We start from the raw sequence: 12,299 nt of genomic DNA, 5'->3' as shown, positions 1-12,299 counted from the left end.
TTTTCTTGTTCAGTCTTTCACATTTGCCCTATAAAAGAGATAATGCATATAAATTGGAGAACAAAAAATATATGGCACAGCCAACTATATTAGGAGTCGAACTTGTTTTCTGACAGAACTAATTAATTTTTTAAGTTGAAAACCGATTCCTTGCAATGTCAACGGTCAGAGCTAGTAAATCTTTTCACACACATTGTCTAAGGAGGTTCAAGTTGTGTTACTTCACGACATGTAAAATATGAAGCTCAACGCTTGTCCTTACCAACAAGTATGAAAAAAATATCACATCTTTGGGAAAAAAAGATTGCTACGATGGCATAATCTTTGAGATAATCATTGTGACTCTTTGGCTCTGATAGGAAGTCAAGAATCTTCGCTATGTTTGCTCTAACAAAAGCGTTCCTATTAGTTTGCAATTTGAACATGACTCTTCTGCAAAGGATGTCTTGGTCACAATCTGGATTGGATGAAGAATTTGCAATTTTATTAAAGGTAAAACGACCGCATTCATGCTGTTTCAAATTAGCCAATAATAGGAAAACCACTATCATCAATGCTGTGAATTTCTAGTAGTGACTATTTTTGTACTGTCACCTATATCAAGTTAAGATGCGAGATAGAGCCATCTATATTTCTCATTTGATTCATGTTGTTCCCTTTGGTAAACAATTTGATCAACACGGTCAATACAAAACCGACTAATGTTACAAATAAACACAACTTTATGATCAGCTAATAGAGAAACAACAAAATCCATCTTATTACATTGTCATTGATGTTAGGCAATGATGTTGATAACCCCATTGCTAATTTCAGCATATAGATGGTTATTTGATTCAGTTTTCGTTCAACGTATGCTATTGTACTACCTTTCTCATCATCATCACAGCCATTTATTCATCCAATAACCACCAACATTGCTATAGCTGTAACGATGTCAAAATATTGTTTCACCATTTTGTTGAAATGTTTTGTTTTAACTGCTAATCTAGAATGCCTCGCACTACTAGTCTTTCCATGGTATTCGTCTTTGTTGAACAGCGGTAAATGCAAACCAGTTGGTTTTCATGCAGCGATTTCAATTCTATTTATCTCTTTCTTTTTCCAGTCTAAGGTATTTTTATCAAACCTTTTTGCGCATATATTGAATTAGGTTCTAGCGCAAGCTAGTCTACTTTTTTTAAGTTGTTCTGGATCTTAAAGTATATCATAGTAATAAAATGCTTGTTTCTTGTCTTTAATTGTGGACTAATACGATTATTTTCATATTGTGTTTCATCTATGATTAGATCTTGTTTAGAAATTTTTTTTTCATCCACTGCAAATGCAACATCGTGAGTTACCTTAGGATATTCAAACTCATCATTTGAAAAAATCATATGAGTTGCCAAATTCCAATTTCGGCGACTTTACCCTCCAAATATAAATTAATAAATGGAACATAAACAACCGTGAAAATTTATCTGAAAATAATAACAGTCATAGTGGCACCCATCAATGACGGTTGAGATACAATTCAAGCTTACAAGAAAAAGAAATGCAATATATATATATATACATATATATATATATATATATATATATATATATATATATATATATATATATATGTGTGTGTGTGTGTGTGTGTGTGTGTGATGTGTTCATGCACATGTAGAAGAGGGGTGCAAGTCATTGTCAGAACGAAAGTGAATGTGAACGATGGTTGTATTATTAACTTGTTTGATGAGATTGTAAAATGAAATGTACATGCACCATCCTACTCTTTCTGACATCGATAGAATCAAGAAGAAGATAGAGAGTGAAAGGACAGAATACCCTAGGTCAGTCGTGCAAATATTACAAAGTCAAAGTATATGAGTACATAATTAAAACAAAGACAAACGTTGTGTTTGATGCTGGCCACTTTCGTGACTTTGTATTGAACATAAATGATGTTAGTGAACTAAATATTTGCTATGTATTTACACCATAACATAACTATGTGGACAAAGTCTATAGCGTAAACGTGCTAAGAAATTGAACAATGAGACATAGTATATAATACAGACATTTTTTGAGGCTGCAACCGCCGTAAACATGATTGGTATGTACTGAGCAGACTCAACCTAAACTATGTATTTACAGCAATGTAATTTTGAACAAAACATATCAAGTAAAGGTGCTAACAAATGAAACACTGAGACGAGCGGTATTATAATACAACGATACCGCAGAAGCCGTATAACCTTGTAAGAGATTACTGCGGATGCAACAGCCTAAAAACCGAACAAATGGAGAAAGTAAAATGTAACAACAAATAAACAACAACAAAAAAAAAAAACAAGCAACAATAAACAAACATATCATCAACAACAATATATCATATAACAATTATATACGGGGAGGTATGATGGGGTGGAGGTGGAGAAATTTCTACAGAAAAAAGAGAAACACGTCTGCACCCCATAAGGAAACTGGCTCAACTGACGCTGCAGTCACTATCAGAGAGAATCCCTCCGCGCGCTGCCGGAGCGAGAGTATTGTGATTGGATGGGCAGAACACGTGATTGAAAGCTTTAAATATATTGGCCCGTGACAGCGCGTTACACGACAAATCTGGCGGGAAATTGTAGACCCAATCACACATCCCATAAATGTCCTTACGCGAGCGTAAATCGTTTTATGTGATGTGTTCATGCACATGTAGAATAGGGGTGCAAATTATTGTCAGAACGAAAGTGAATGAGAACGATGTTTTGTATTATTAACCTGTTTGATGAGATTGTAAAATGAAATGTACATGCACAATCCTACTCTTTCTGACATCGATAGAGTCAAGAAGAAGATAGAGAGTGAAAGGACAGAATACCCTAGGTCAGTCGTGCAAATATTACAAAGTCAAAGTATATGAGTACATAATTAAAACAAAGACAAACGTTGTGTTTGATGCTGGCCACTTTCGTGACTTTGTATTGAACATAAATGATATTAGTGAACCAAATATTTGCTATGTATTTACAGCATAACATAACTATGTGGACAAAGTCTATAGCGTAAACGTGCTAAAAAATTGAACAATGAGACATAGCATATAATACAGATATTTTTGAGGCTGCAACCGCCATAAACAGAAATACAGGAAATAGAGCTTGCTGTATTTCTGGCAGCCACAAAAAGGAGGGTGGGGAAAATGACAAAAATGTCCAGCATCAAAGTAAAGATAACAAAAATGTCCAGCATCAAAGAAAAGATAAATGTTGATCAAAATTAAACCGATGAATTCTGTATTGCCGGGGTAGTAGGGCACCCTCATACTCCCCGGTAGTTAGGATATATCCAACATGTATGGAGGGTTGGGAAGAAACTTTAAAACGGAGGCGCGAACTTCCTGAATGCGCTGTTGGTCTTCCGGAGCTGTTAGAGTACCCTCGTACGCTCCTGGCGGTCGAAAAGGCAGATAGACACAGATTAGTCAGGGTGGAGTGAATGATATCCCAGCAAAGCACGGTCGATGCCTCTGGTTCTAAGTCTGTGAAACCCACAAGACCTGAAAGAGGAATTAGCACACGGAGGAATGGCGATCTTAGAAAAAGTGATTAAAGGGTTACAATGCTGAGACCTTTTTGCCTAACCTTATGTATTTCTTAAATGCATCTGAAAGGGCCATATTGATTATTTAAACTGATAGAGAGAACATGGTCAAATTGTCAGATGTGAATTCTTTATATAGCTCCAAGCCCGCTTACCCGGTATATGCTATACCCTGACCAAGATATTTAATTTAAGGCAAGAGCACAAATTTGCGAATGAAATGTATGATTTTTTGTCTCATTAGAGGATGGTTTGTTTATGGTTTCAACTAAGGCTTGATTGTCAGTGTGGAAATAGATACATTTATTGGATAAGTGTTCTCCCTAGACCACAACTGCCAGAACAATGGGGTAGGTTTCTAGAAGCGTTATATTTGATATGCCCATGTCTGATCCCAGATGCCATAGAAATAGTGTGTGACCCGGATGGCACTGTATCCGACTGAGGCAGAAGCATCTGTGTAAAAGTCCAACGAGTCGTAGGTCAGCAAAATGTCAGGTAATAATAAGGATATACTGTTAAAACCGGTCAAAAAGTTTTGCAAGGCCCTTAAATCTTCCTTTACCTCTTTTGGTAATCTAATGTGGTTTTGCGATGCCAATTGTCAACTTGATGAGTTGCCTAAGAAAAGCTTGTCCCGGCCAAACAAATGCGCAAGAAAAGTTAAGACTACCTATGATGGATTGCAACTCCTTGAGGGTAATTTTATTTCAAGCAAGATATAAATGTACGAGTTTATTACATTTATCTAGTCTGTCCGTGGGAAGGCGAACCTCCATTCTCACGGAATCCAATTCGTATCAGAGTTACGTCATCGTTGTTGACGGGGAAAATGTTTCATCCGCAGCCATAGTAACGCCGATGTCGGCACATAGTCAGGAAGAGATCGAGCTTCTGCTGGCATTGGACACGAGTTGCATCTAGTGTCAAAACTCGTCAAATATATGCGTCATGTATGTTATAGATAACTTTGTGTTCGCATTGAAGATACTTGCAAAAGGTCTCAAATATCTTGCAACTGGAACTACAACCCATTGGTAAGCATTTGTCAAAAAAATATATGTTCCACCACACAAAGCCAAAACAATGATTTTGCATGGGACAAATATGAAGAATATGGAAGCATATGATATGTCTGTTTTTGCCATAAAACACCCCCTACCCAGCTGCTTAATACATGTAGCGAGAATCCACTGTCCTACTGTGATTTGGACGTTCCTAATTTTTGGAACAACTCGAAGTGCAGGACCAGTACTGTGCGTATCTAACTGAAATTTGAAACTAGCATCCTGCGAGTTATTCATCAGGGTAGTAAAACCTATGTATGTCCGCCCATTTATTTGCCTTAACTTTATCAGGGATTAGAGTTGATGGTGTGAACGCTCAGCTTACAAATTTTGATTTTGAAAGCCCCTCGGAGGCAGAAACGATTTGGACAACATTACCTGTATCCAACACTGTACCTGTAAGTGAAGCCTTGGTTTCCACTATGGCACGGGAGACCATGGATGCTGCTGGTTTCTTGTCTGTTGCTACGGAGGGTCCAAGTTGAAACCAAGTTTGTGGACCGTTTTCCGTGAACGGCCTGCGCATATCTACCATCTGATCATATTTGTCATGGATCTCCTGTGTCACTTGGGTGGTGAGCCTGTCGGTGACCTCTTCATTTATGACATTAAGAAGATTGGGGCCCATCCAAGCCCCTTCACTGGATGATCCAGGTTGAGGATTGGCGGCCGTTGGCGTTGACAATGGTACCTTCTTTATGCACCTATTCACCGCCTCTTGGATTTTTGACCTTGATTGTCTGGCTCTCTTCACTGCCATTTGCAACGTAGCCCTCTATGTAAGGGGCATGCTGTAACGAATGCCAGAAAAAGTTATTTACATGCATTTCAGTGTATTACTACGTAGCAATCGTTGCAAATGATTAACCTTTATTGTAATGTTATGAACAACACTGTTCACTGTAGTGAGATGAGGCACAAACTTGGTAATAGTAAGAAAGAAAAAATGAAGAAAAGAACAAAATTTGAACGTTATGAAAATTAATGGTCATTGTTTTAAAGGTGCGGAATGCAACATCACTAGGATAAACATGAACAATTAGAGGTTAGTGGGCCTAAAGGAGCTTGGAAACATATGACCCATTAACATGGAGCGAAGTGGTGGAAGAAGAAGGCATGAATGACTAATCAAATGTCAAGTAGTGAGGTGCGGGACCCAAGTACGCCAAGCATGAAACTCGTAGCAACCTTAAAACGTAAGGAACCAACTATTAAACACACATGCCACTGATACGGAATCAACTGCTAATCATACAATCCAGTGGCACGGAACCAACTGGTAAGCACACATGCCAGTGATACGGAATCAACTGGTAATTATAAAATCCAGTGGTACGGAACCAACTAATAAACACACAGACCAGTGATACGAACTCAATTGGTAATCACAAAATCCAGTGGTACGGAACCAACTGGTAAACACACAGGCCAGTGGTACGGATCCAACTGGTAATCACAAAATCCAGTGGTACGGAACCAACTGGTAAACACACAGGCCAGTGATACGGAATCAACTGGCAATCATAAAATCCAGTGGTACGGATCCAACTGGTAATCACAAAATCCAGTGGTACGGAACCAACTGGTAAACACACAGGCCAGTGATACGGAATCAACTGGTAATCATATAATCCAGTGGTACGGAACCAACTGGTAAACAAACAGGCCAGTGATCCGGAATCAACTGTGAAACAGAAGGCTGACATAAAATCCAGTGGTACGGAAATAATTAAAAGAAAAGGGTCCATCTAAATACTGCTAAGCCTGAGAAAGCCACACAAGACCTCACAAAACCATGTTAAGTCAAATCGAGAAATCGCACTTGCATTGTCAATCCGATTGATAAACAAACCAACCAAACCGAAAGACCACTTGTCAACACAATTATGCAGAACAAAATGACCGAAAATTGGGCGACAAAGTTCGAATTTCGAACAATCCTAAAGTATTAACAAAGTATGACACCATCATGTTGGAAATGTTTGTTATTATTCCACAAACGGCTCCTCCAACCGACCATCGACAGAAAATGCAATCTTCCAATATGTTACAACGTTTCGTCCATAATCGACACAACATAACAAAGGTACACAAAGACAGAATAAAGCGTATCACAGGGTTCATACAGTATTGAAGAATGACGAATTCAAAGACTTTCCCAAACTTTCAAAGACCACAAACATAGATTTCCAAGACATAGGTTCGCCAACATTTTTTGTATACAAGTTATGTTATATGAGAAAACAAAGAATGCAAAATGATATAATATTGTTTAATGATGAAATGAAACTGAACGGGTCTTCAAAAGAAAGAAACCAGAAAAGATCGACTACATCTAAATCTAACAACATTGGACAATTTTATTTGTGACTATGGAAAGAAATTAAAATCTTTGGGTTTATTTCAATTTTCAAATACTTTTAAAGACCCCAGAGTAATCAGCTTGATTTTCCCAAACTTTCAAGGCCTTGAAAATGGTACCTCATTTTTCCCAACTGTCCAAGACCGTCAAAAACAGTATGAACCCTGGTATTAGGAAGGTGCACCTATGCTGCAATATCAAACCGATGAATGAATCAACCAAGCCGAAAGACTAGGGTTATACATACACCCCCATTAATAGACCGCGATTTTGGAGATAAATTAATTTGGATATTTGAACTTAAGTGCAACAATTTGGCACACTAATGCTATACCATTTGAGCTACTGAAGCCTTCAACACACGTGGAATCGTTTGCAATTACTCTTAGGCTATTATAGCTGTGAAAGGAATTTATGCACGAGACGATGGGAAGTATATCTACGTTTAACTTTATGGTTCTCTGGTATAATGTTGCGTACGACAGAGAGATCGAGCCAGATAGTTGTGTCGACTATTATGCCCCCAACCCCATGCATATAAATTTTAGAACAGCGCCGAATATTAAAATCGCGACGTAATAGATCGTTTATTTCTGATTTCAAATAATACTGAAATCTTTTACAGATGGATGACCCAGTATGAGTGTGACTTAATGTGTAATAAAAGAAATGTCAGCAGAATTTGTGCAATGGAAACAAGTTAATGTAAGTAAATACTTAACTTCCAGTACGATTCGACTCGGTCCAAATTCCAGGAAATGAGGAAGGTAACTAACAAAGTATGCCGATAACAACGGAGATAAAATTTCTACAGAAAAAAAGGAAACACGTCCGTACCCCATAAGGAAATGGCTCAACTAACGCTGCAGTCACTATCAGAGAGAATCCCTCCGCGCGCTGCCGGAGCGAGAGTATTGTGATTGGATGGGCAGAACACGTGATTGAAAGCTTTAAATATATTGGCCCGTGACAGCGCGTTACACGACAAATCTGGCGGGAAATTGTAGACCCAATCACACATCCCATAAATGTCCTTACGCGAGCGTAAATCGTTCTATATATATATATATATGTATATGTATATATATATATATATATATATATATATATATATATATATATATATATATATATATATATATATATATATATATTGGAATACAATAGATCCAACAGTTAAATGAGGATAAAATATCATCATCTTCGTCATCAACATCATCATCATCACCATCACCATCATGATTATTATTATTATTATTTTTAGTAGTAGTAGTAGTAGTAATTAAAATAATTGTATTGCTGCTGTTTTTGTTACTGTTGTTATATTTGGTATCTATACCCATTTAAATCTGATGAACATTAACTTGAAACGACTGTTTAAAAACACCGGGCTTATAAGTTGCACAAACATGTTGTAATTCGTCCCATTCTTGACTGGCTTGAATTGTTGTGTGCAAGATTGAAGTATTCATCCGCATAAATCCTCTAACCCTCCTTACCTGTAACAGTTGCACCTCACTTGGGTTTTGATAATGTACACTTATTGAACATTGTGTTTTTCACCGTGATGAGCTGAACATTTCGAGAGCTAATCCATACAGCATTGGATATAAATGTTTAGGAAAGGTAGCTTCCCTTTAACATTCTGCTAATGCAACATAACTGATTTAAATTCTCTGTGCTGGGTCAATGACACATGGGGTCACATCTACTACCAAATTTGTCATTTCTAAACAATTTTAGCTTTTGCTGATGATACGTCATTAATAAGTCGTTCTATCTCCGGTTTAAGGAAATTATTAAAAATATGTGAACACTACGCATTAGAGATTGCTGTCAACTATAATTCACACAAATCGGTATGCTTGGTCATTGAATCAGCTTCTTTTAAATTACCATATCGCCCCTTCCCTGTACATCTTAACGGCCATACTCTTATTTATGTCAACAGTTATATTTATGTTAGTAATGTTTTTAATGTGATCGGTCGGGTGATGAAGATATGATGATACATTACAGATATGCGTGTACTCGAACAAACATGTAGTACGTAAATTTAATAACTGTTCCTTGAATATCAATATTATATCATTCAAAACATTATTGCTGCACAATGCATTGTGATCCTCTGTGGAGAACCATTACTAAATGTATGAACATGAGTCTTCGTTCCATATTAGGCCTGCCAAGATGGGACAGTGCGTATAACAACATGTTTGTAAATTATAACGTATTCAGCTTTGGTGAAGCAATGAGAAATTATGTATTCTCAGAGAAGACAAGAATATATGTTAGTAAGAACTGTATCTTGAAATCTCTGTGGAAACATAATATTCGTTAACATTTTCGTATTATTAGTAGACGGAACAAATTGCTCTTTATTTTTGAAATATAATTTCATTATTAACAAGGCAGGACATAACCAATTGTTGTATATGTGTATATATACTTGTACATAATATATCTACGGTCTTTTGTGTTTACAATACTGTTATGTTATGTCAATATTTTAATTTAGGTGTATAGACTATGTAGTAGGAAATACAGAATTATTATCTTATCTTAATATTAATGCTAATGAAAATAATACTGCTACTAATAATGCTAATAATAATAATAATAATAACAACAACAACAACAACAACTTAAGAGAGCGTTGAATATTTTAGAAAATCTTTAATGTGCTTTACAACATCAAGTTAACACATAAGGGCATGAACATAATCATCATACAGACAACACACACCACATGAAAACTATTCACACGCACTATAAAACAAATGACTTATGGCTGTAAAAACACAATACATAAACATGGGTTTACAAAAGTAGCCTAAATAAACAAAATGAATTTGCAATAGAGTTTCAATCTAAAAATATTCTTTAAAGGATGAATTTCAGTTTTGTTCTTGCTGGTGGAAAAGACGAGTCTAAGCACTCTTGAATGTGATCATGGTCTCTTGGTTTCTGTGATCAAAGGGATGTTAATTCTCAATAGCTACGCTCTGATGTGCGAATTAATGTTGTCCATAGGACTTCGTGCTTATCTTGGGAATTCTAAGAATACGAGTGACAGATGATGTGTGCAAGCTGCTAGCATAAGTGCAAACATGGGTGAGATATTTCGAACCAAATACAGTCAAGTAAATGCAATATAGATAATAGATGTTATGTTTAATTCTACTGCGAACATGTAGTCAGTGGCTTTTATGAAAACGTATGGTATACTGATCAGTCTCGGGTGCTCTAAGAATGGTTATGGCATCAGTGTTTGGACCTTTTGACGTTTTTGCATAAGACACAATGGCAGACCGGAAAGAAGAGTATTACAATAGTTAAGTCTTGAAGGTGCTAATACATATACAGGGCTGTTGGTGGCATCAACTGTGAAATGACTGTGATTAGTGCTAATGCGTGTAAGCTCCAAGTATGCAGATTATCTCCATGAGCAGCAGGAAGGGCGAACATACCACTTGGTTGAAATATAATTTACTTAAAACAAAACATCATACGAAAACAAAATAAGGTCGCGGTTTATTTTTCGTATGTACTTTTTTACATATATGAGGTTGCACCCTTCCTGCTGCTATTAATTAAAAAAATATTTTTATAATAAAATGGTACATCCCGAATCTCATACTGCAAGGATAGCTCGAGAACGATTAGAAGCAATCAAGAAATTTCTTCCTGTTAGAGATTCATTTAGAAAAAACCTACAAGTGCAGCAGGAAGCACAAGTTGAGTACGAAGAAGACACTAAAAAACTATTTAAACCCGTCATTGCGGCTACTGAGAAGGTTGCAGCGGCTACTGAAAAAGCTGCAGCGGCTGCTGAAACAACTATATGGGGAAATGTTAAGGAGGAAGATGAGAAGAGGAAAAGGGGTATTTTTCCAGTATTAAAACAAACCGCAGAACAAACTGAAAAAATAGCAAGAAGAACCAAACAAACAAAAAAGATTTTAAAAGATCTTCCAACTAATATAGCTGCAGGTAAACCTCCACCTATCGGTGAAGAAATACTTGAAGGTATTGGAAAACTTCATACTGAAGTCGCCCACGTGAAGAAAGAACTTGCACCTAAACCTAAAATGTTAAATTGATTGCAAAATTTAACGAATAGTTTATCGAAGATATTATAAATGCTAAAGAAGAAAAATTACCCGAAAAAAAAATTATTTGGTATATTTAATAAATCTGATATTTAAAAACAAGGTTATGAAAAAACAAACAATGAAAATTTTATTAAATGTGTATATCGTATATATTACAACATAAAACAAGTAAAAAATAATGATTATAGATACGATTCACTTGTTAAAGAAATAAAAAGACTTGATAGAGTGAGACTATAACAAATAGAACAACAGCAGGAACCTTCATATCAACTTCCTCCACCGCAGCAAAAACCTTCACCCTTGCAGCGAGCAAACACCCGACGACTTACTATATTGAGAGAACCAATTGAGGAGTTTGAAAGAGAAAGGGAACAGATGTTAGAAGGAAAGGATAATGATGATCCTCCGAGTGCTGTAGGAAGTGGTTTCCTGACTACATCAGGAGAAAATAATTATGTTTGTCCTGATAATATCATCAATGACGTGTCACGATTAGAAGTTCTCATAAGGGAAACCTGCCGGAAATAACTTACCAGAAATAATGAATGAAGCAGCTGATATTTGTCGGCGATTGTTTCAAGGTGGTATCATGGATATCAGTGTTTACCGAGAACTTATCGATGAACTCCTTGACGATTACAGTGACTAGTTGTTAGATAAATGGTAAATAAAATAAGATGATTGTACACAATAATCATCGCAAATATGTACCTGTCAGAGTAGTAAACTCACGATTACCAGTCTACGAGGTATTTTACGGAGATGGACTTGATGATGTTGTACCGGGATTATTTACAAGGATAGCCCCAAAAGCAGCGCCTATTGCAAAACAATTATCGATGAAGGCTATTGATATTGTTCTTGAAAAAACTCCTAATGCAGTTGTCAATTTTGCTGGTAAGGCGTTCTCGGCAATCAAGGGTAGACTAGCACGATTAATAAGACGAAAATCACAACCAGTAAAATTACCAAATACTGAAATTATGCCCGCAGATGTCAGTAAAATAATAAATCAAGCTGCAAATCAGAGACTAGCAGCACTAGCAGATCAAGGGCTTGGTGAACCAAGGAATAATATTTCAAGTTTAATATCAGGGTGTGGAATTTCCTGAACACGATGATTCTCGTGTTAGACGAAAATAATTATAATAAAATGTTCAAGCGCGTATCCGACGAAGC

The 12,299-nt window shown here is 36.5% G+C and overlaps 1 protein-coding gene across 1 annotated transcript; it reads right to left on the bottom strand.

The window, feature by feature from the left end:
- Positions 1-1,906: 1,906 nt before the first annotated feature.
- LOC149800005 (uncharacterized) lies at positions 1,907-5,427 on the bottom strand. Its single transcript, XM_089957165.1, has 2 exons — positions 5,037-5,427; positions 1,907-3,529 (listed from the first exon to the last, which is right to left on the bottom strand). The coding sequence occupies exons 1-2, from the start codon at positions 5,398-5,400 to the stop codon at positions 3,222-3,224; spliced, it is 672 nt and encodes a 223-aa protein (XP_089813291.1). The 5' UTR covers positions 5,401-5,427; the 3' UTR covers positions 1,907-3,221.
- Between the last annotated feature and the right edge of the window lie 6,872 nt (positions 5,428-12,299).

Source organism: Sinohyriopsis cumingii, chromosome 5, assembly GCF_028554795.1.
Source record: "Sinohyriopsis cumingii isolate HCF-2022 chromosome 5, ASM2855479v2, whole genome shotgun sequence".
Taxonomy (NCBI): domain Eukaryota; kingdom Metazoa; phylum Mollusca; class Bivalvia; order Unionida; family Unionidae; genus Sinohyriopsis; species Sinohyriopsis cumingii.
This window is presented reverse-complemented; position numbering and strand designations above follow the sequence as displayed.

Bases quoted from the DNA above. Each gene is read 5' to 3' on its own strand.
- LOC149800005 (XM_089957165.1), bottom strand. From the start codon at position 5,400: ATGGCAGTGAAGAGAGCCAGACAATCAAGGTCAAAAATCCAAGAGGCG. The intron at 3,530-5,036 runs GTACAGTGTTGG...TTCCTCTTTCAG, and splicing joins AACCAAGGCTTCACTTACAG to GTCTTGTGGGTTTCACAGAC.